The 24,697-nt window shown below is 37.8% G+C and overlaps 1 protein-coding gene across 3 annotated transcripts in view; it reads right to left on the reverse strand.

Moving 5' to 3' along the window:
• GRID2 (glutamate ionotropic receptor delta type subunit 2) overlaps window positions 1-24,697 on the reverse strand; it is a gene marked incomplete at both ends in the record, with an annotated part of 1,503,481 nt that overhangs the window by 36,270 nt on the left and 1,442,514 nt on the right. For all 3 annotated transcript variants that reach the window (XM_081304511.1, XM_081304512.1, XM_081304510.1), the window contains one exon: window positions 1,467-1,707. In XM_081304511.1, coding sequence (XP_081160637.1) covers window positions 1,467-1,707 — 241 coding nt within the window. The remainder of the gene's footprint in view (window positions 1-1,466; window positions 1,708-24,697) is intronic.

A 24,697-nucleotide genomic window follows, 5' to 3' on the forward strand; every position in this document is an offset into this window, starting at 1 on the left:
ATTATCACTGAGACTTTAGAGGGTTGAGACATATAATTTTATGGTTCCCACAGCAACTGTAATATAGTCATCCATCAACAGATATAATAATGCAAAAATTTAATATCACATATAGTAATTCAAAATATAAGGAGCTTGGGGAGTCCTTAATTTTTAGATTTTTGAGAATATGAAGTCTCAGCTATAATGCTGCATTAATGTGGTCTTTTGCATTGAATCAACGTCAACAGAGATACCAGAAGCTTATTCCACAAAGAAAACACTACAATCAAACCTGATTAATTTTTAACTCGCTCTCCACTTATTTAGAACAGACGATCACACAGGTAGCAAGCTAAGATTTATCTTGGCTGAGCCAAGCTTTTCCTTGAAATGATGCTGATCAACTTTTCACATAAGGTGGTAAAGATAGAGTCCTTAGACTACTTTAGAAAACAGCCTGCTTGAAATAATAGATTAATGTGTAAAAATCTGTATGAAAAACAGAAGTCATTTTAATCTGTGCATCAAAGCAAATCCTCTCAGGATTTGCTCCAGTCCTCAGTTAGCCAAGTTCTAGCTAAAGAAAGTTTAAAACTTTCTTTTGAAACTATTCACCAGATTAAATCGTAAAAGAAATTCAGGTTGTCTTCCATTTCAATTTCTGAAATTTTAGTGAATGTAATTTCATTTTTTTTTAAATTCACCTTTTGGTCCAGTTAAAACAACATAAATGAATCAAATAGTTTATTTTAACTTTATATTTTCTCTGGTAACTTACAAACCCCATAATTTGTAATGAAAACAAGGCACGTGGTACTTTAAAAGAGACAGTATGTGTAACTCTGCAATTATTCTTTCATATATTTAGAAAAATTTAATATGGCCCTGGAACTAAGATGGCTCAGGAGAAAAGGAGAAAAACAGAATTGTGGATGATTCCTTGATTATATCTGGCAAGCTTGGGATCATGAAAGAACCCAAATCACAGGACAACCCTACAGATCTACCTGTAATAGATCACCAGTGGGGATGAGAAAATTCTGATTATTTTTCACTCTAGCATCGCATTTTTCAGGCCTAGTCTTAGAAACCCAAATAAGTAATTTATCTATAAGTTAAATAACTAATTTAAATAAAATGAAATGGTGAGCATCATTATAAATTGGTCCAGGAAATCACTACCTTTAAAAAATCACTGAATTAAAGTCTATCCTGAGATTGAGGAACATTTCAAAGGGCCTCATGACACATGCTTTGTCAGTCTTTGAGATACTATAGTCTGCTCTCCACTTATCTGCTAGGGCCTAAAATGGAAATTAGTAGTGGCCTTATCTATTTCTCCATTCACTCAAATTTATTTTCCGTCTTCCAAGAAAGACGAAACAATGACCGCCCCCAATTCATTATCCTTTTCCCCATGGCCAGCCTGCCTGGAGGTACGGCCTGCTTGTTGGTTCAAGTCAGAGCCGAAGCTCGTCAAGTACCTCTTTGGACGGGACCCGGGAGCCTTTCCTCTTGCTCCACCAGGTCTCCAGCATGGCTATGAAGCAGGACAGGACGATCCCCGCGGCCAGGATGCAGAAGACCCCTGCGAAGCTCTTTATGTCCAGGGCGCCTCCTTTCTGCTTTGTGTCCACTGAGGAGTACAGGTCACACTGGCCATTCTTAGGCCACCATTTGTGCTTCAAGATGTCCATGTCGCCACTCTGCTGAAGTTCCAGGATCCTTGGGGTCAAGAACACAGCCCATGTTATTGCAGACATAGTTGTTGCCTTCTCCATGACAGCTCTGATTTCCACCCTACCTCTAAAGGATGGTGGCGGCGGGTGGACAGGAATCTACAGATCAGCTTATAGGTAGACTATGAGGAAACTAACCATGATGGCTCTGATTCTAGAGATGAGGTTGTGCTGCGGGACTTTTTCCCCATCTTCACCCCTTCCTCCCATCCCCCTCCTCCCTCCTTTCCTCCTTCTTTTGGTTTTATTATAACTAAATACTCCTGTCCCTGGTTTGGTGCAGTGGCTTTCTACAGTTACATTTCAGAGGCCCTGTTTTGATGGGGTTTCAAGCTGCTGCAATTCTGTGTGCCTTTCCTACACACAGAAGGATCCTCTGGATCTTAATGCTTTTATGAAGAACGTTTTGCTGCTTTGAGCAAGATGCTGGCGTAATGTCGCCTGGCATATGCTACACACATAGAAATTCAATTAAAAAGACTTATATTATTTAACACAGTGTGCAAGAAAGCCTTGGGACAAGTTTGAAGTTGATAAAATACATCATTTTTTGTTTTTTCACACAACTGATCTAGTTTTCCTTTTAATGCCAAAGGGAAAGAAATCTTACCTTGGAGAACAAGAAGAAAAGCTGACTAGAGGCATTCAGAAGTAGTTCAATTCAAATAAGAAATGCCCTTCTTCTTCATCTTTTCTCTCCACATTCTGGGAGTAACTGCAAAGACTGCAGTTTTTTGAAGTGTGATTCTCATTGAGGAATTAGTCTCAATTCTGGATATTCTTTGGGCTCTATCTAACACCTGCCTGGCCTGCCCTCCCTCCAGCAATGCCCCTCCTCAGAGGCCCAGGTTATATACGGTCCAGAGTGTGCACATCCTCAGGGTTCTCTGGAATTTTCTGGCCTAATAGCTCAGTGCTCTTTCAGTTCTATTTCCAAGGATGTCCTCCTGAGAGTAGATCTTATTGTCACAAGGGTACCAAAGACATACGTGGTAGTGTTAGAGGGAGCACAGAGCATGGATGTGCAAGCTCAGGTACACACAGCTTTGAGCAGGGGAACCTTCCCATGCAGGACATGGCTGGAGGTGGGAAGAGAGGGACCCAGAGGCCATCTCCTTGTGCTCCTGTGTCCTACATTTGTAATCTCATCCTGGGTCTTGGATTCTTTGGGGGTGAGACTGTTTAAAAGGTAAGGGGAAAGAACTAGGCCAATTTGGAAGGAGTAAATCACCAACTTTTGGTGACACATAACCTTTTTCCCTGTTTTTATAACTAGCCTGGGGCTAGAAAATTGAGGAAAATGATAAAGGGAAGGACACCGGGGGTGGGATCAACTTTTAACTTGATTTAATTCAGAGTGAGACCAGCCCTAGGAGAATCTCTGTCTCCACCTACCATGGAGAGCTGGTCTTCAGCTGTTAACTCCCATGGATACTGCAGGACTGATAGTACCCTTGAGTCTCCCCAACAGCCTGGGCTTTTCCTCCTTGCTTCTTGTGAAATCAGTCTGCCCAATTTCCCATCACCTCAGAATGTTTCTCAACAGGGGCAATTAATTGATTAACATCATTTACTAAAATAATTGTAGGTAATGATGGGTTCTGTGTCTCCTGTATTCCAGTCTCTATCCCAGATAAATTCATTTCCTTTTCCAGAATTCCCCAAAGTGTATTCCCCAGGACACTAGTACTTAGAAAGCCTCTGCAGGTAAAGGGCTCTGTGGTCATTAACTCTGAGAAACACCTTCTTGGAAGTATACCAAGATGCTAGCCTATGGAGTCTCCAAGACCACTTGTGGAAAAGTAAGCCTGTATGATTTTGTTGAACTCACCCTTTCCCATACTCACTTCCATTTCCCTTCCCCCATTTTCCTCCCCAAGTAACACATATTGAGAACACACGGGGAAACAAGTTGAGGAATACACTTGAGGAATAATGTCTTGATCCAAAGAAGGAACTACCTGTGGGAATTTCTGGTACTGTACTAGGATCATACAAATACATAATCATAGCATCAAAGTGACTTGCTTGGCCTCCTCATGAATACCGTTTAAATGATGGTAGTGTTGCTAATGAATGGTATAAAATTTCAGTTATGAAAGATGAGTAAAATCTAGAGATCTACTATATAATACTTTGCCTATGGACAATAGTACTGTATTATATTCTTGAAAATTCATTAATAGGTTAGCTCTCATGTTAAGTGCTATACTACAATAATAATGAAACGAAATGGCAAATCCTTTAGGTGTTTTCACTTGGTAATCAGGGCACCATTTTCCTTCAAGGTTGAAGGAAAAATGTAATCATGTTGGGACAAATAATTATTCTTAAATTTGTGCTTATAAGTATGTATAGACATAAAAGGGACTGAAATCAACCCTTGCTTAATGAGAATACAATTGTCTCTCAGTATCCATGGGGGATGTATCCCAGGTTCCCCTACAGATACCGAAATCTGAGGATGCTCAAGACCCTCATATAAAGTGGCTTAGTACTTGCATATGACCTACAGGCACCCTCCTTTATGCCTTTAATCATCCCTAGATTATTTATTACCTAATAAAAGATAGTGCTGTCTATAAATAGTTGTTAGACTGTATTATTTAGTGAATAAAATAATTAGAGAGTCTGTACATATTCATTACAGAAAAAAATTCTTCTTTTCTGACTATTTTCAACCTGAATCTGTGGGTGTGGGGCCCATGGATACGGAGGCTGACAATTATCCACACTCAAAACGAAACCCATTTTTACTTCTCCTGCTCCTGCCACTCTGCTATTGGGTGTCTGTGAAAGTGTGAGATTTTCCCCTCATGACACTTATCATTTCACATTATTTGCAGTCATTTGATCAATGCCTGATCCCCTTTCTGGAATGTGTACCCACCCCCCACAACACACTCCCCTCACAGAGCAGGTGTATGTTTATTGATAGACTATGCCTAATTCAGTTTTAGCAAAGGAACTCTGTCCTCAGATCCTAGTTTCCCCCCCTTATCACTGAAGCCATTTTATAATTTGTTCTGTGTCCTTCTTATTCATCTGTCCATTCAATAAATATTTCAAGAGGGACTTCACATCAGGCATTTCCTTGGGTACAAAATTTCTTCTAAAATGTGATTGCACATCCAGTCAGAGCAGCCTAGGCAACATTGTGAAGCTGTTTTCTTTTAATGCTCTCACTTCATGTCCACTCATTCTTTCATTCATTCAGGAGTTGATGATCTGCCTGCTCTGATTCCTCAGGGGTATCTGAGATCTCCATGATTCAACTTACTACCTCCTTATTTGTTCTCAACATGGAAAATAGTTTAGCTTTAAGAACAGTTACCAAACTGTACATTTTATATTTCACCCATTTCAATTCTATTAGGAGTCAAAGGTGATAAATCAAAGAATTCATTTTATTGCAGAATTTTTAAGTTCAGAGAGCCGAGTTCTTTAGGAGCCTTCTGGTATACCCCAGGAGCTTCGAGGAGCTCTTTCTAAGGTGTATCTTACCATCATAGCAGCTCAGGGATACACATAGTAATTGGACTACAGGGTCTCTCAGTGCAGCTCTGACCAGCCTACAGCAGACTCCAAGGAATGTAGGCTCTTCCAGGCTATTGTGTTGGAAGAGAATGAAAAGACTTCCCGAGCCAAGAGTTTTGTCATAAAAGCTCGCTACAAAATCCAGTGCTCCTGGAAATTCCACCAGAAAGGTCTTTCCACACCCTCTTTTTAATTATTTAACAAAAACTTGACTTAAGGATTAGGTAAAGTAAGTTAGTAAAATATGATTTCTATAATCAGCAGAAAGATAAGTTCTCTTTCAAATCTTCATGAGAAACTGGCCCTTTAAATGAAGATTAACAACATCCAAAGAAGTGTTTTCCCCTTTAATTATAAGCAACAGTGATATATGCCCATAACAAGGCAAGAAACTAGTTGCAAAATTCTTGGTGAGGGCCAGGAACACTTTCTGGCTGGGTAGGGTGATATTCTTTTGTTGAGTGTGTGATTTCCACAAGATGGCAGTCTTTGCTCATAGAGAGCAGAGTTACTGCGGTTCACCTGTGGGTTTGAGATGCATAGTGTGGACTTCTTAGCGCTGTAAACATTTACCTATTAGAAACAAAATTAGCCATTAGACTGATGAACAACTGGATGGCTAAAAATTTTTCTTGAAGTGCACTCAGAAAAACTTCCATTCATACCCCAGGGTGATGGCAGCGCTGGCTCTTGAGGAATTAATGAGTCCACGTAACAAAAAGCATTTGCTCACTGCGTGGCATATGGAAGGCGACCAACAGTTGAAACTAGAATTATTATTGCCAGCATGTGTGACTATTGTTCTTTCTTTGGACCTGTTCTGGTGCATTCCTCTTAATGGAGAGTTCTATGCCCCTTCGAATCAGCAAATGATTGATTCACTGACAAGAACATTGTCTTTTCTTCTTTTGCCAAAAGTATAAAAATATATGTGATCTCACTGAACAGAAAAATTTTAGAAGTCTATAAAACCTAACTGCAGTTTGAAAATGGTTAATAGATCAATCCTACATGCATAGCATTTTCTATTGATAAAAATGAGCAAATTTCAGGGGAAGGCAGCAAAGAAGCAAAAGATCCTTCTTTCATATCCAAATAAAAACATTCAACAGGCCTCAGTGTCATCTTGTAAAGCTTTGTACTTTGAAGATAAGAGCCTCATTTGTGCATGGGACTTGCCCCGAAGGTTGGTCACTTGCCATCTTTAATTGTTAATAGAAGAATTGATTTTCAAAAAGGATGAGATGGATACAAATTTTTAATCCTACATAGGTGACAGATTTTGACTTTGAATAATACAGCAGTCCACAGGTTCCTTTCAAGTTTTATTGGAATCATGGCCCTTTGGTAAATTCTTGCTGAGCTGACTCTAAAAAAAGTACTGATTATTTGAGAAAAATGACACTGCCTTTTTAGTCATTTCTACTAGGAAAAGACTTAGGGATGATCAGAATCTTTTCTTTTTCTTTTCTTTTTTATTAATATGGGCAAAATCCTTTTCTCAGGCCCTATTTGTAGGAACTCCTGTGACTCTCATAATCCGATTTCCCATCTTCTGATAGCACAAAATATTAGAATGAAAAAGAATATAGACATTATTTCTTCCATCTTTGTCTCCCCATGCCCATTTTATGGATGAGGATACCAAGTGATACAGAACATAATTCCCCACATTTTTATTTTAAATATCCAACACAAAATTTCACTGCTATAGAAATTAAAAGACTTTTTTGTTTGTGACTCAGGCTGCCAGGAAATAGTTGATGTGGGGCTAGAATTCAGATCTGTCTTCCAACACTTTTTTTCTCCATTACTTCACACGGGCTCTAATTAACTTTTTAAAAAATAGCGAATCACTTTTAGATTTAGAAGTCTGTTAGACCCTGAGGAAAACTGTCATCAATACATTTCCTCTAGAACAAACAATATAATTGTAGTGTGACTGCAAACTTATTCATACCACCATTTGGGTGTGCAAAGAAAATGTGGCTTTTCTTCATAGCCTCATTGATCTTCCTCAGTAGCACTGTGGCCACTGAGCAGTGGGAAAAAAACTAAATTTAGCTCAATAGGATTTAAAATTTAATATGATCTAATAATTTAACATGGCTCTAGCTTTAGCTCAATCTACTTAAGAGAATTACTCAGTACTTCTGAGATAGGAATTTGGGATAAAGGGAGAGATACTGAGTCTCAAAGGAAGTGCCCATAAACCACAGAAGAGGAGGAATACCCATGAACCACTGAAATGCAGAAAGCACCCACCAATTGCAACTCTTGAAGACATACCCTTTGTCCGTGCCCTTGACCTGTGACCCTGAACCTTCAGGGCAATGAGCGAGAGCAGGGAAAAATGGCACCAAATCCTGAAACTCCACCCCGGCTCCCCCTTTAGTCAGCCCCTAGCACCAGCCCTCTATAAGTACTAGCACCCCACACCACTGAGGTGCTGTCTCTCTCTCTGCAGACAGGTATCCTTCTCCCTTGAATGTGTACACATTGCTTTCCTCCAAAGGTATCTCTCTCTTGAGATTGTCCCCATTCTTCCTTGAATGTGTATTCAGTTCTTAAATAAACCTGTGTCTATGCCATTGATTGCCACATTATGAACTTCTTTTCCATTACCTATGCCAATAACTCCGCTGGTCCTGAGTTAAGTTCCCCCTTTTCTCTGGGAACTCCTTGGACCTCTTTGGAGATATGTCTTATCCTATGACACTTCTAATTCTTTCTCTTTCCCCTTGTTCTTTTCCAAGATGGCATTAGGATTTATGGAGGTCACAGTTATTTCCCCCATCTTGGATTAGGGGTGGTGGTGGGGGTAGAGGCTGCTGGTTCCTTGTCTGTTCTTGGACTTCCTTGGGCAGCTCTCCTTCAAAGTGAGAGTGGTCTGGGTCCAATCTTTAGACAATAATTGGTAACAACTGCAGCTAAGGTCTACAGAAGTGCTAAGTCTGGTCAAGTTGGCTGATACAGGGTGGTAATGTAGGGCTCCCTTCTGAATCTCTGCCATTTTCATCATCTACCCCTGATGATTCTGCAGTCCTGCAGATCCTATTATAGTGTCACCCTGTCAGTTACTTTGAATGGTCCCAAGGTGGGTCCATATGCTCTAATTAGCATTCCCACCACAGGGGAGTAAAAAAGACCTGGGGATGAAGATTGAAACTTTGCTTTTTCCTGACCACATGGCACTGATTTCTCACTCATCCAAGGTCTTCTCTCTTGGTATAGAGCCTGGTGGGCCCTGGGGACTCCTCACAGAGACCCTAACAGGAAGGGAAGGGAGTCCTAGACTCTCTCTTCTACCTTTGCAGTGTTTCAATCTAAGACCCTCCCCTCATTCATATCCCACCCTGCCCTCATAGAACACTGGTCAGAAGAGGTAGGCTCTCCTGTTTCTCCCGGACATTCTACTTACATCCTAGGTCTTCCAGATTCTCAACTTGTCACAGTGAAAGAGAATTCTCGTTACATAGTGTTAGAAACTCTGTTTCTAGGTATTTCTTCAATTTGGAAGTATTGAAGCTATTTGGCACTAGGGATGGGTGAGGATATTTTATCTGGGGGGGGGCAAAATATTTTATCTGTACATATAAGTTTCATGTGACTAAAATTAAAAAGATATTTAGATAGAGCCCCATTATTCAGTAATGTTTAATATCCATTATCACTGAGAAAAATACTTGGGAATATATTTAGAAAAATGATCTTTTGTTACACAGAGTAGATCTATTTTGGCTCACAATACACACATTTTGAAGTTCATTTGCTTGGTTTTTACAAAATTTCCTTCTTCATGGTTGCTGAGAGTTAATAGCATGCAAATGATTTAAGAAAACAGCAGCTCAATCGATTTTCCATTTATTCATTATTTCTTTCATTCTTGTCTTAGAAAATGTAGGTAAATTTGAAGTGAAGCCCAAGTACAAGAGTAAGGTTTAAGCAAGTAAGTATAGTGGCACTCTGATTGGCATATCTGGCAACACAATTTGAACAATCAGATGTGTAAAAACAAATTCTATCCATTTCTTGTGAATGAGGCACCCACTGATAATTTCTCTTAAGTAAAAATCTCTTCATGATCTGTTAGTAGCATTAGATGCAACAAATATTTATTGATAACATTTAGTGCTTCAGTAAAACCAAATAGCCACCGGGAGATTCTTAGAAGCTTTATCTTTTGCTTTAATTGGACTTTTAAAACTAATTCTTTCAACTAGTTGAACCAAATACCAGCTGCTTAAGTCTGATCCATTAAAATTATCTAAGATTTTACAGGTGAATTGTGTTTTTTGGCATTTTCAAATAACTCATGAATGGTATATTTTAGATCAAGGGACAGCAAACATTTAAAGTTAAGGTACAGAAAGCAAATATTTGAGCTTTGCAGGTCATGTAGTCTCCCTGGCAGTGACTCAACTATACTTTTATAGTGTAAATGCATCTCTAGACCATATATGTAAATGAAGAGTTTTATTTATAAAAACCAGGAGTCTGATTTACTGAGCTGATTTAAAACTCACAGAACAAATAGCTTTGATGAACTTGATGAGTTTCCATATCATTAATAACATCATTGAAGTTCAAAGGGATTAAATGACAGAGTCAAAGTTAGGTCATTAGAAAGTATCAGCCTATTTCAGAGCCAGAGATTGTGACTCATTCTAGTGATCTTTTGAACATGTCTTAATTGACATATAGCAATTCCCATTATTTGTGCATCCTTAAGTGAGTACCAAGTGACCTTGTGACTTTGTATTTAGCCACATTGAGAAAAATTTATTTATGCACTGTATCAACATAGCAGTATAATCCTTCAACTGATTTTGGATTTCTTTGGTTTTCTGATTATCCTATAATACAGCTGAATATTGGGATTGAGATTGGGACCTCCCACATTCCTGAGTGACTACCTTATTTGAGATCAGGTAGTATTTGTCATCTGAGGTTTGTGTTGGCTGAATCATTTTCCAGACAATGGCATCTTTAGCTTGAGATCAAGGGGGTATCATCAGATATGATACTGCTAAAAAGAAATTGTAAGGAAACGATTATGATTGGCTAAGAATGGATAAGGAAATTGACTGATGTAAAAAAGCTGATGCCTCTTTTAATCAAAATATATAAAACTCTTAAAATTATGTTTGAAAGTATATAAATGAAGTAGATTTTTGTTGTTGTTGTTGTTAGTAAAAAATTACCATGAACACTTAATGAGAAAGACACCTGTTAGTATTGGAAAGGATCTGGGAGAGGAGATCATATTTCACTTCTGCCCAGGGAAGTGAAAAGGCCTGCCCAGCTCCCTGCTGCAGTGCTGGATCCACAGGACTGGCTTTAATTATGAGCTCAGTTATTGTTGAAGGATGCTACACAGCAGAGACCTGTATAAAAAGGAAAGTTTCCTATGTTGCTTCCAACCTGATATTTCACTTTCAAATTGGAAAAAGATAATTTGATAAAGTCTTTAATTGGTCAGATCTGGTTTTCTTATTCAGAAACCAGTATCCATGACCTTATTTAGTAACTAGTGTCTTCCTAAGGCATTCATTTTTCTGTGGATGGAAATGAACCGTAGACTTTATCCAGAATATCTATTTTCCAGAAGAATGCATGCATGATACTATAAATCTTGGAAGGCATTTATCAAAAACATGGCAAATTATTTGATTTACTTCTTAAAAGAGCCTTGTGAAGGAAGAATTACTGTTTACCTCTCTCCTTATTCTTGTAAGGAGCTTTAACAGCATTGATTGTATAGAGTTCTCATGAGATGGAGGTTCAGAGGTGAAGAAAATGTCCCAAGGCCAAATGGCTCTCAGACTCAGGGCTCCTAGCTTCTGCCTTTTATTTGAATACACCACAGAGATCTTCATTATCCATAAAGAAAACCTGTGTACGTGGAAACTGTTCCTTTCCTTCCTGCTTCTTTATGAGCTGAGAGTTTGACTACTCAAGTCCCTTGGCCGACCTGTATCCCATTGCATCTATTTACAAACATTACTTCTTGTGAAACAAATCCTGACGTCCCCAAAGAGCCACATGAATACCGAATGCATTGATTAATCTCTTTGTGAATAGAGTAAACGTCAGGTAAATTCATTACCACCAGGCACTTAGGGGGCTTTACAAATGTTATTGAAAAAAGGAAGTGTGCAAACAAGAAAGTGGTGTTCTGAAACCCTGCCCTTTCCCTGCCAAAATCAACCCATGGTGAACTTTCCACCATAATTGCATAATTATGTTGTGCAGACTCCCAAAGTTATCTCAGTGAACCTTTTCCTTAGGGTCTAAACAACCCTCCAGGAAAGGTATGGTATTTGTTAAATAGCACAATTATTTTGAAAACTGTACTACTTACTCTTTAACATTTAGAGTACTTTTTATGTTCAAGTATTGATGAGATTTTTGTTAGCTCTTCGAGCCATCATACTTATAAATATATTCTTTGCCTGAAGATGAACCTTAAAGTTGAAATATATGGTGCCCATTCACATCGATCTCTCTAGGTTAGAGCCCTCTCCTTCAAACGTAAGTCTTGCACTGCCGGCGGGGGGCGGGGGGGGGGCAAAATCAGCCCTGTTCACGGAGAAGCAATTGCTTGAAAAATCAAATTAGCAACATGACGGATCTCCAGACTTTGGTGACTAGTGAACTTTAATTATTATATATTTTATGTGTTTATGCTGGCAGTAAAAGTCAAGCACTCATTATAGAAATGGCAGACATGATCTTTCATAAAATGAGTGCTGGGCGGCAAATGAATAGATAATCAGGATAATGAAAGCAAGCCAGAAAGTTGCTAGAAAGCTGAGAAGACCCAGACAATGGCTCCCACTGAGATAGAGGGCATAATTGCAATTGGAAAGAGAACACTTTTGGTGATCTTTTAAAATGTCAGCTACATCCTTAAGCTCAGTGTGATATTTGGGTTATAGGGTAAAGGGGAAAAATTCTTTCATTCTGCAGTGGGAAACTGGCAGTGATCTTCCTTGTTTGGAGTCATTCTGCAGGCAATACAAAATCTTCTTATGCAGACCTTTCAGATGCATGCTTATGAAAGTGTCAGAAAGTCAAACTTGTTTTGTGTACTGTATTGTATATATTTTATGAATAACTTCCTATCTTTGAGTCTGGCAACCAAATCTTAAAATAAGTGGGATCTTGAAGTGCATATTATCTGTAAAATGAGTAAGGATTGCGATATGTATCTTTGGCACAGTGTTAGAAGAGAGAAGATGATGGGAAAAGATACTCTTTGAAGGAACGAACATTCTCCTGAACATCTGTGGGAATATTCAACTTTTAAAAAATTGAATGACAATGTAAACGTGTGAAAGAATTTGTTATTTTGCATACTGCTGGAGTAGGTAGTTTAATAACTGGAGTTTTGTTACGATGAAAATGACATGTAAGTTAGAGGGTCTTAGATATCATATTTAAAAAAACTCAGTATTTGCATTAATTAGTATATAGTGTATAGTGGTGGTGTCTTTCTTTCTTTCTTTCTTTGGTACCAGGGAGTGAACCCAGGGGCACTTAACCACAAGCCACATCTCTAGCCCTTATTATATTTTATTTTGAGACAGGGTCTCACTAAGTTGCTTAGGACTTTGCTAAGTTGCTGAGGCTGGCTTTGAACTTGTGATCCTCTTCTTTCTACCTCTGAGCTGCTGGAGTGCATTTAATTAAAATTCTCAGTCAAGAGTGGGATTACTGGTAATAGTACAACTTTAGGAAAACGAATTTACTATTTTAATCACATTTTCATAGATGGAAAGTCTAAACAAGTTTTAAAATTACATTTTAACTATTTTGATGCATTTACTATATTTATCATGATCCCCACTCTGATGCAGTGTTTTGGTTTTTTTCATAAAGTGTCAAGATAGTAATGTAACATGAAATTTTTCCAAGGTAGCTAGAACTGTAGGAAAATAATCAGTTTCTCTTCATTTTGGGCAATCTAAAAAATGAATCCTACTTCTTAACTTCTTCCCATCATGGATGTGAATATGCTATAATGTTTCTATGAATGGGAGAGAAAACAACATGAAAACCCTTTCTTGGACATTAGCCTGAGGTTCTGCTATGGGGTGCTGCACCACAGTAAGACTGTGTTCCCTGAGAAGTGCAGCACAATGAGAGTCACTGTGCAAAAAAAGGCCACCTGACTTTGGATTTGGAAGACTGGCACTTTAGGGACAGCCTTTTGGGACAAGTGTTGTGTAAGATGAGAAATTAGGAATGAATAAAACATGCACTGGGAATAAAACATGGACTGGGAAGTAATTTAGACAGAGGAAACTTCCTGTGCCAAGGTCCACAGAGAAAAGCACAGGCATTTTGAAGAAGCAAAAAGCATACCCTAGGACCAGACTGCAGGCATGGAAAGCATCAGAGCAATGGTGGAGAAGCAAGTTTGTAAGTCATTTAAGGAGTTGAGGTTTGATCTTGAGTTTAGTGACAGTTTTCTTTCCTGTTCTAGATGCTAGCCTCCTTGAGGGTAGATGCTATGTAGTATTGATTGATTTTGTATTTATAGCTCCTGGCACAGAATACGCCTTAGTAAAGAAGGGGCGAATATGTGACTGACAAGAAGGCCTCTCTCCTCCACGAAAGCCTCCTCTCAGAACTCTTGTTCCATTTCCTCTGAAAAAAGACCCCATTTAGCAGTGAGCCTTGCAAAGCTTCTCTTTCCCTCAGAATTATTATTTACATTGGATACTTGATTTACTCCTTTTGCGTTTCTTGTATTTTTAACCACACTGCAAACTCCTTGAAAACAGGGATCTTAAATGATGTATTCTGTTCTATTTCCCAAACCACAAACACAGTAACTGGCTTTCTGTATTAGTTTGGCAAATATTTGTTAGCTTGATTTGCAATGCATCTGAAAAAAAATTGTGCTCAATCTCATGGTGTGAAAGACTGAATGTTTATATCCCTCCAAAATCCCTGTGTTGAATCTAAACCCCACTGTGATGGTATTGGAGGTGGAGCCTTTGGGAGGTGATTGAGGTTGAATGAGGTCATGAAGGTGTGACCCCAACCTGAAGGGATAAGTGCCCTCATAAGAAAATACACTAGAGAGCTTGCACTAGCCACACAATGAGGAGGTCATTTCAGCACACAGCAAGATGGCAGCTTCTCTACAAGCCAAGAGAAGAGGTCCAAGAATAAAACCTACCTTGCCACCACCTTTATCTTGGAGTTCTTAGCCTCCTGAACCATGAGAAACATATTTCAGTGATATGAGGACCATTTCATGGTATTTTTCTGTGGCAGCCCAGGCAGAATACTACCCATGGATTTTAAAACACAGCACGGCAGCAGTGTCATGACTGCAGAGTTATTCCTGTCAATTAGAAGTCACCTTCCTTTTTAGCACTTTTCCAATTCTGGATTTTTCCTTCTGATGTTCTTCCTTTTTCCTCAGAATCCTGTCTAGAGTAAGACTGATCTTAGACTCAGAGCCTTGAGAATGTATGCTCTCCTACTCCTATTAATGTTTAACATATTTTCAAAAACTAGGATACACATACGTTACTATATTTCTTTTTTTGAATGTCACTATAATCTGCAAAGCATTTCTATGGACATTATCTCCTTTTTTATTATACAACCTACAACTGAAAACAAGTCCTCAATTTCATTGTTTACACAAGTAATATGTTTAGTGACAGTTTTCTTTCCTGTTCTAGATGCTAGCCTCCTTGAGGGTAGATGCTATGTAGTATTGATTGATTTTGTATTTCTAGCTCCTGTCTTCTTTGTTTACAAACTTTGATTGATTTCACTTCCACAATGTGAGATTTATATATTTGGGGTATTGTAGTCTCATATAAAAATTTGCTAACAAACCTTAGTTGTGTAAATAAGAGTAAGGAAAAGATATAAGATCACTAAAGAAACTGAAATTGTTTTCAAGTACTTCATATGTGATAACTGGATGTGACAAACCTGACCAACTACTGAAAGTCTGTTGATTATAAATCATTATTTAACACAGGATCTCCAAAACCTTTATTTAGAAAGACAATAGCTAGCTTCACTTTGTTAGGTTTCAATCTCCTTTAAAATTGTATATCGCCAGATGTATGGCATTTAATTTGAGGCTAATATTAAACATTCTTTGGAACATGTTATTATTGATTCCTTAGTAGGAGTAAGGGTTCCTTAAGTGGGAACATAAATAGTAAATAGAGTATCTGGATTCCTTAAGTAGTTTCAGGAATAAGTCTGATAAGTAAACTAGAAGTGTTAGCCACCTTTTATGAGACAGCAAACTGGTACTCTGATATAAATGGTTATTTATAAAAAATTACATAATGTGGTATAAAATAGCAGCGAGACTCATCTAATTCCATGCAGAAAGGATAATTGATGTGTTACTGCTCTGCTTCACAATTTAGTTTTCCCACGCATGGGAGATATGCTGGGAATTAGTCTATTCCATCTTCTTAATGAGACCTATCTATTACCTCAGATAATGTATCTATTTTCCTCAACCAGCAGGACTACCTGCTTCAGGAGTGAAGCTTTCAGCAGTTATTAGAAAGACAACTTACCAATACACAGAGAGGGAACACTCCATCTTCCCATATGTCTGTGTGGCTGGATCCAGTGGAGGGTGTGGGAAGCTACTGCCACGAAAGGGAAGTGCCTCCACAGTTCCTGTGTGAGCTCATGAGAGCTGCTGGCTATTTTCCATGATAATAGCAAGAGCTATATGCACGACAATATTTACTTATTTGATGATATTATGGGAGGCTTCAATAACTCAGAGGAGAGGCTTGATAAAAATTGAGTACCATTCACTCCTGATAACAATTGTCAGAGGGACTAAGTGGCTGGCCTCTTTATTCAGAAATAAATCTGGTAATAATACCACATATGTGTATGTATAAAATGTAGGCATTTGCAAATTCTGGTATTTCTCTACCTGAAACCAGACATAATCAGCCTCTCAAATGTGTTCTAAACCTTGGTGAATTGGAAATGAAAGAAAGCCGGCTAAGCAGGGATCTGAAATATTTATAAGAGCCTCGATGAATAACAGCAGAAGTGCAATTTACCCATGTTTGGATAGTCCATTATATTTATAAGCAACTGAATTACTCAGAATATTGCTAAATTGTGAGGAATCTTTACCTTATATATGGTAGTAAGGTGGTACTGAGTATTATGCTTTTTTTTTTTTGTTTCTAGACGAGGGAAAAAAAAAGCATAATACCTTCTGATAAAAGTGTCACTTCCGTAAAACTCAAGCTACATGTGGATCACTTTAAAGAATAGCATTCCATATACAACCAATGGGCACACTACCGTAGCCACAAGGAAATGTGGAAAACAGATCCACATTGTAGTTCCTGTTCCCATTTAGGCTGACTCTCTATGAGAGGTCACATTCAATGAAACTAGTGAATGTGCTCTGAAGTGATTTTCCCATAATTGTGAGGGAAAATGAAGACTGATGTTCAGTCTTCCCCATGAGGCCCAACTTGCAACACAATTCAAAAGAAACTAAAATATAAAATTGATTCTATATTCCTTGCTATATTTACCACTGAGTTCTATCTTTGTGAGTCCCAGTGATGGTCCATAGAGTTCTGGTGATCCCCAGGGTCTTTCATATGTAAGAACTGGCCTATGATGCATGACATGATATGCTAGAGATAGGGTGTTATGGTTTGGATGTGAAATGTCTCCAAAAAGCTCAGTGTGAGACAATGAAAGAGGGTTCAGAGGAGAAATGACTGGGTTATAAGAATCTTAACCCAATCAGTGAATTAACCTCTTGATAGTGATTAACTAAGTGGTAACTGATAGTGGGTAGGGTGTGGCTGGAGGAGGTGGGCATTGGGACCATGGCTTTGGGGTATATACTTTGTATCTGGCAAGTGGAATCTCTCTCTGCTTCCTGACCATCATGTGAGCTGCTTCCCTCTGCCACACTCTTTGGCCATGATTTCAACCTCACCTTGAGACCTGAGGAATGAAGCCTGCTGTCTGTGGGCTGAGACCTCTGAAAGTATGAGCCTTCAAATAAACTTTTTCTCCTCTAAAATTTGTACGGTCAGTTTTAGTCACAGCAGAGAAAAAGCCAACTAAAACATAAAGTGAACATCTCAGGTAGAGTATGGAAGAACGAAAGAGGAGAGCTATGTTCCCACTTAATGTCAGGAATCATAGCCTTAGAACACTGCAATATATATATTTCTTACATATATATATGTGACAGATTGCCCAGTTATTTTATATATATATAACAATTGGATTCAATTTCTTTCATCTCCGGTCAAAAGCTGCTTCTAGCCATACATGTACTGTGACAAACAGTGTTCAAGGAGATCATGTCTAGTAAGCTGATGGGCAGGTCCAATAAGTTCTAGCATTTTTCTGAGAACCAATGGCAACTCTTCAGTTTCTCTTTCATCTTCTCCTACCCAATGCCAGTCTTGCCACTGTCACTTATGATCAATCAGGATATGATTGATAAAGAAAACTATGGATACAAAGGCTATTATAGATGTTTTAGTTAGCTCAAAATAAATGGATATGTGAATTCTACTATTTGTAAGCTCACAGGTGGATAAAAGACATACTCATAATAAATGGTTGGTGACTAAAGAGAAATCAAAGAATGATAGTGAGACGCAGATAAGGGCTTACATTTAAAGACAGAAATTTGGAAAAGAAGAATGGAACAGATAAGAGTATGAGTATTAGAGATAGACAAACTTGGGTGGAATTCTGGTATCATTACATTCTGAGAACATACTGGAAAAGTAACATGACTCTTTTGAGGTTTTCTATTCTATGGAGCAGAACATTATTGATCTTAAATTGCATTGTGCATGCAATGTGTTCTGCATGATATCTGACATATATTAATTTCTTAGCACCAGGTAGCTGTTATCATAACCATTATAAAGACTAATGTGGTGTATCCATGGTGATGTAGTAGAATCCATTTTTCAGGTTTTAAATTTTTCTTTTCAGAATTGAATACTGACATGGACAATGGTCAAGACCAAATCCACAGTGCTGCTGCACATCGTGTCCATTCTCATGTTCTATTCAAGAAAACAAACGGAATGCTAGTATGTGCTATGGACTGAATGTTTTATGTCCCTTCCCTCCCAATCATATATTAGGCTCTAATCCCCAGTATGATAATATTTGGAATTTCGGCCTTTGAACAGTAATTAGATTTAGATGAAGTCTTAATGGTGGATCCCCTCATGTCTGTTCTTATAGGTGTACATGTCTCTTCTTAGTACACCTATAAGAAGAGACATGAGATTTCTCTCTCTCTCTCTCTCTCTCTCTGAAGATATAGAAAAAGGTAGTCATCTGCAAACCAGGAAGAGAACCCTTATCAGGAATGAAATCCAATGATCTTGGCCTGCAGAACTCTGAGAAATAATTTCTGCTGTTTCAGCCACTCAGTCTGGAATTTTGTTACAGCAGCTTGAGCAGACTAAGACAGAGCATGAAGCTCTGAAAATGCAGCTGAGAAAGCAGGCAGCTGTGAAAAGCCTGGGGAAACAGGCAGGTGAGAGCATGAAGCTCTTAGGAGGTCAAGTCAAGGTTAGAGGCCTCTGAAAACAGTGTGACAGACTCAATTTCAGTGTTACCATTTAGTGTGCTCTTGACCATGTCTTCACCGACCTCTTACTGACCTGGGTTTAATATGAGGGACAGAATGTGATTTGGGGTGAGGACACTTTCATTTCAATAGTGCTAGTTTGCTCTCTGGATCTCTTGTCAAGTTGAGACCGAGGATGCCACCAAAGGCCCTGTCATTGTACAGCAAATTCACAGCTGCACTGAAAGCAACACAGTAAATCACTGTCCTTACCATGAAGGCTGCAATCAATAATGCCACAGGAGCATCTCCCCCCCCAAGAACCAATAACTGCCTGGAACTGTGGGAGACCCATTACAACACTGAGAATTTGATGTGGAAAAATGAGAAGAATAAAGCAGTCTAGTCACTGACAAGAAAAATACATGAAAAGCAAAAGTAACATAAGTGTAATTATAGAGTCTCATTCTCACTCTAGGGGAATTCATATATTCAGATGCCAGCTACAGATCAACAAAGAAATACAATGGGCACATTTGTTGTTGTTGTTGTTATTTATGAAGATCTGACTCGTAAGGTTTTCATGAGATCAAATTTGAAATTTTTATATTGGGCAGAAGACACAAAGGGTTGTCAATTAATACTTAGAATTCACAGTATGTGATGATTGTGGTGTCAGCAATATTAAGAATTTACGTTTATTGACACTGCCAAGTTATTTTCATTTCTAAAAACTTCTACAGATTTGAGAAGACAGGCCCTAACTTAGGCACAGAAATTCTAGAGAGAGATATTACAGCATAAAGGATTCTCAGCCTAATTGACACGTAGTTATCCCTGTGACACAGTCCCCAACTCTTTCCACCTTCAGTTCACTTCCCAGACCCTCACTCCTCCTCCAGCATTGCATATCACAAGCCTGGGAAAAGATCAACATTCAAAACTCAATCATACACATCCAATGCTCTATAGAGAGAGCTGCGTTACTTAAGCTATGCTGTTTGGAAGGTCAGGTGGTATTAAGTGCATTTTCAACTTATAGTATTTTCGAACTGATGATGAGTTTATTGGGTTGTAATCTCATTGTAAGTTGAGAATCCTCTGTAATTCGTGTGAGGTCAAACCAAGACTTGTATTCTGTTTGCTTTTGTTTTAGCAGAGAGAAGAAGAACAAAAAGCCTACACAAAGAAGGCTTGGGTTGGTTTGTTAAAGACTCTTTACTCGTTCTGTAGGAGGGTGAGGTCCCTTTGAAACAAGTGTTGAAGATGATGTTATAGAGGAGGTGGCATTTGAAATGGGCCTCTATGTTTTTGAGGCACAAAGTGGTCATGAACATTTCAGGAACATTTAGGGCATCTTGTGAACGGAAGCAGTGTGTAGAATTGTAGTTTAAGATCACCTCTCTTATTCCCTTGTCAGCTGGTGGAAGCTCAATGCCATTCCATCTCCCTCCTGTAGTGAACTACGTAATTCCAATTGCGGAAAGGAGAGAAGATTGATAGGTAGCTCCAGGAAGCATGGAAAAAAATTGTGACTGTTTTCCCATCAACCACTGAACTTTTATTTTTGCCTTGAAAAGTCACTTAAACACACTTCTCCTTCCTGATCCTTGCTTTATTTTGTACACAATTACTTTGGTTATATCTTTCAATGTTAAAAAAAGTATCTTCTAATTCAATAAACTTTCTAAAAGTTTTTGTATCATACGGGAAACTAGCACAATTTGAGCAACACCAAGCAAGAAGCACATTTAAAATAACAAAATAAAACGGAAATGGTTTTTAAAACCTCACCAATCTCTCCCTGTCCCTGCCTCCCCTGACAAGATGAAGGAAAAATAAAAGGTAGGCATCACCACTCCCAGGCAACTCACCTAATCTGCTAACAGAATGAAGGAAAAACCTCAGGACCAAGGTGGTCCTTGGAGTTGAGGCCAGATGTAACTGTAGTTGAAGTGTACCTTTACCTTTCCAACCTTTGCTCTTGTTTACTTAACATTTATTATTTAGCCAGAGTTCTTGACAGCTACAATGAAACATGAATATACAACACATTTGTCATAGTGATCGATGTTCTCCTCTAGGCTGTTTCCTTAACATGGACAAACAAAGTGATTCAGTGCTCCTCTTTTTGCTTTGTCCCCTTCTTATCCCTGTCAGTTTCCACATTGGACCAGATCTTGTGAGAAGTGAAATGTGTGGCCCATTTGGTAAACACTGCAATTATTTTGGAGACTTAAAAACAATAGGAAAAACCAGACAGACCAGGGAGTATTGCAAGGGAAACACACTGGCTATCTCTGTACATGCCTTTAAACAAAACCTTGGTTTAGATTTTTATTATCATTTAGTGCCTATGGGCATTTTTCTTACTGGCAGAAGTGGCTCTGATTCCTGTTCAAAGACAAGTTCCAACTAATTACAGCTGGCCTCCCTCTAACTCCCAAAGGAGTCATCGGAATGATGCAGAGAGGTTTTAGTTCCAAGTTCTATTCTGCCTTGCAGTTTGCACAGTCTTGTGGACCTTTCTGTGGGAAAGATATTCTATTGGTGTAACTATTCACAGGACCTAACTTGTACTTTAAAAAACTCCACATAAATGAACAAATGGTTGCACGTCATACTTGTAGTTTATAAGGTTTTCGTGATGAATGCTTATGTTATCCTACAAATACATCATTTGCAAAATTTTAGGTTTTGACTCACATAGTGTGTCTCTGCACAATGTCTCAACAATGTTAGTCTTCAAAATAAACTCCTACCCTTTTTGCATGAAGTTGTGATTAATTTTATATATCATGTTTACTTGGGAGTAAATGAATAATGCTTTTGGTCATAGTACTTTTTACATATACTCATTTTTCCTAATAACAAATTCCTTAAGTTGTTAGATATCATATATTCAAGAAATTCTACTAATGAGGAAACCAATATAACCATAGTCTTTTCTTTTGAGTAGAAAACATTTTCTCTGCAACTTAAAAAAATGGTACTTACTTCATAGTGACACTGAGAATTAATGTCTTAAAATTTGATTCTATCTAATATAAGTGGTTTCAAATATAAGTAATTGTTAATGAATTTTGTACTGCATAGTATAACAAATGAACTTTGATTTTTAGAATGCTATTTCTTTGATCTAAGACATTTTACATATAATGCCCTACTTTAATAATAGGTACAGCAGTTTCTGTCTATATATGATTAGTCTTTATAATAAAAAGAGCAAATCTAAGCCAAAGGATGACTTATCCACTTTCCCCAAAGTGCCTTCTATGGCATAAAAACTCATTTTACAAATAATCATTGAACAACTGCTGCATTCTGAACACTAAGCTAGTGCAGGAGAACTGTGACAAGTAAAGGAAGATGGTTCCTGCCTTCAACAAGCATCCTTCTCAGTGGCGTAACAGACACTAGTCAGAGAAGCACACAAATGTAATCATGTAGCTAGAGGTACACATGGGAGTTATTTGCAGTCTATAATAAAAGTATTGACTCACTCAGAAAATGCCAACAGTTACAGGCATAAATATATTTTGGAAGAGTCTTCCAGCTCTTTAAAAAATTAATTGCTTTTATGGTTAAACTAACAAGTTATTTATATGCAGAATCATTTTTGACCTCCAATTAAATTATATGTGCTTTTAAACAACTGCTCTCAACTTTACTTGGGAGTGGATTAAGAGAATTTTGGATAAATATTTCAAAAGTGTTATGTTCAGATTAAATGAATTCCATGTCAGAGATTTTTTTTTTAAGTATTACATACCTTTGGCTAGATTGAGAAAAATATGCTCTTGTCTTATATAACACAGGCATACCTGCAAAAAAGGCGAGAAAAGAAAATTCTATCCCATCCCCTTGTAAAAAATCTGTGACTCTGCCAAAACTTGCCAACACTTACATCTATTAAAGGGAATTAATTTCGTAGGGAATTTCCAAGTGAGAATCCAAGCTGACCAATTAGAATGACTATAGTGAGAGAACTACCAGAACTAAGGGTCCATTTTAATAGCTAGACTAAGTGAATTAAATAGCCTTACCATGTAACAGAAACTGCTCAAAGATGACTGTAGTTTAAAATGTTATACTCCAATCAATTGCATTGCATTGGTTTAAATAATTTTCATATTAAACATAAAACAAAATTGTTATGACTACCTAAATACTTAAAGAGGCTTTTTTTGTTGGTGTTGTTGTTTTGTTTTGTTTTGGTACCAGAGATTGAACCCGAGGGCACTTAACCACTGAGTCACATTCCCAGCCTTTTTTGTATTTTATTTTGAGACAGGGTCTTGCTGAGCTGCTTAGGGCCTCACTAAATTGCTGAGGCTTGCTTTGAACTTGTGATCCTCCTGCTTCAGCCTCCCAAGTCATTGGGATTACACGCAGATGCCTGGCAAGAGCTTCTTTTTTTAATTCACTATTTTGTTCTTTCTTGCATTTTGGTAATCTTACTGAATCCAAATTCAGGGATGAAAATATGCCTTGAAATAATTGTTCCTAAGAAAGAATGCAACCGAGTTATAAAACATATAATTCAAGAAGTTATAGAAAAAAATCTATGTGTGTGCTGGGGGAATTGATCATCCTACCTTGTGACTAGTATTTAACTAAGTTACCAGAGTAACCCAGTTAGGGTACTATAAATTAGGTATGAAATAAAGCATTTTAATGCTGCAGCTTATTATATAACTCCGAGTGCAACAGCACTAGTCTCTGAGAGTAGCCCTTTTCTTGTGTTCATTTTCGTAGTTATTTCCTATGGTAATAACAAGCCATATGGTCACACAGTGCATATTTGTTAAATTAATACTTAATAATGTTCCCTTTCCACCTGGGAATAGTTTTCATCATCCAAGGACTTGTGGATACTACTTGGCCTTTTTTCTTTTCAAAAATTAGCTTTCGAGCACATGAAAGAACTCTATATTTACATGGGGAACTATCCATTTCTTTGACACAAAATCACCTGCTGCTCATGGTTGTATTATCTGTCAGTGCTTCTACTTATCTTGGGGTTTCCTCCAGAGCTAACAGTATTTGAGAATTAAGCCCTCTGCTGCATGGAGGCCAACCCAACATGGACCACTTTGAAAGTTCACTTAGAAAAAAAATTTTTCTCCCTTTGCTGAAAGAGTTAATTCTGCAACAACAACAATAAAAAAAGTAAAACAAAACAAAAATTAATGATAAAGAAAAAAGGAAAAAGAAGAAAATCTGCGTTGGTAAAGCAATTTTCATTTTCATTTATATTGTAATTGAAAATATAATTGTTTTTGTTTGTAAACAATACATTTAATTGGATGTTAAACTTGACTTCATGTTTAGCTTCTGAATCATTACAGAAGAAAATCTCAAATTGGTTTAGCCCATGTTTTACACTTTTTAAAATCAAGTGCAAATGTAAAAAGAAGTCTACTTTCGAAGATTCATAAACTGGTTTTCACTCCTGGAGTATCTGCTTTTTAGGATTAAGGGTTTATTCATTGTCCCTTGGGAAACTTATTACCAAAAGAGATTACTCATCCTCATTGACATGAGCAAAATGTCCATTTGAATGTGTGTCTCAGCCGCTGCTATGTAATCTACTTTGTTAAACCTAGGAAATTAGAATTCTGTGGCTGAGGGACATATTGAATAACTAGGAGGCAACAATTTCCTCTTATTGAATTGACTTCTACTGTTTTTCTCTAACTCTTATAAAATAGTCTGTGATTCAGTAAAGGAAGTCTACTTCAAATTGTTTACAAGGTCATTAATAACATTCTTAAGAAGAATTTTTTTTTCCCCAGAAAATCCAAGCTGGATTCAGCAGTTGGCCACGAAAAAGTGCTAA

This window comes from Spermophilus citellus, assembly GCF_964194105.1.
Source record: "Spermophilus citellus genome assembly, chromosome: 8".
NCBI lineage: Eukaryota > Metazoa > Chordata > Mammalia > Rodentia > Sciuridae > Spermophilus > Spermophilus citellus.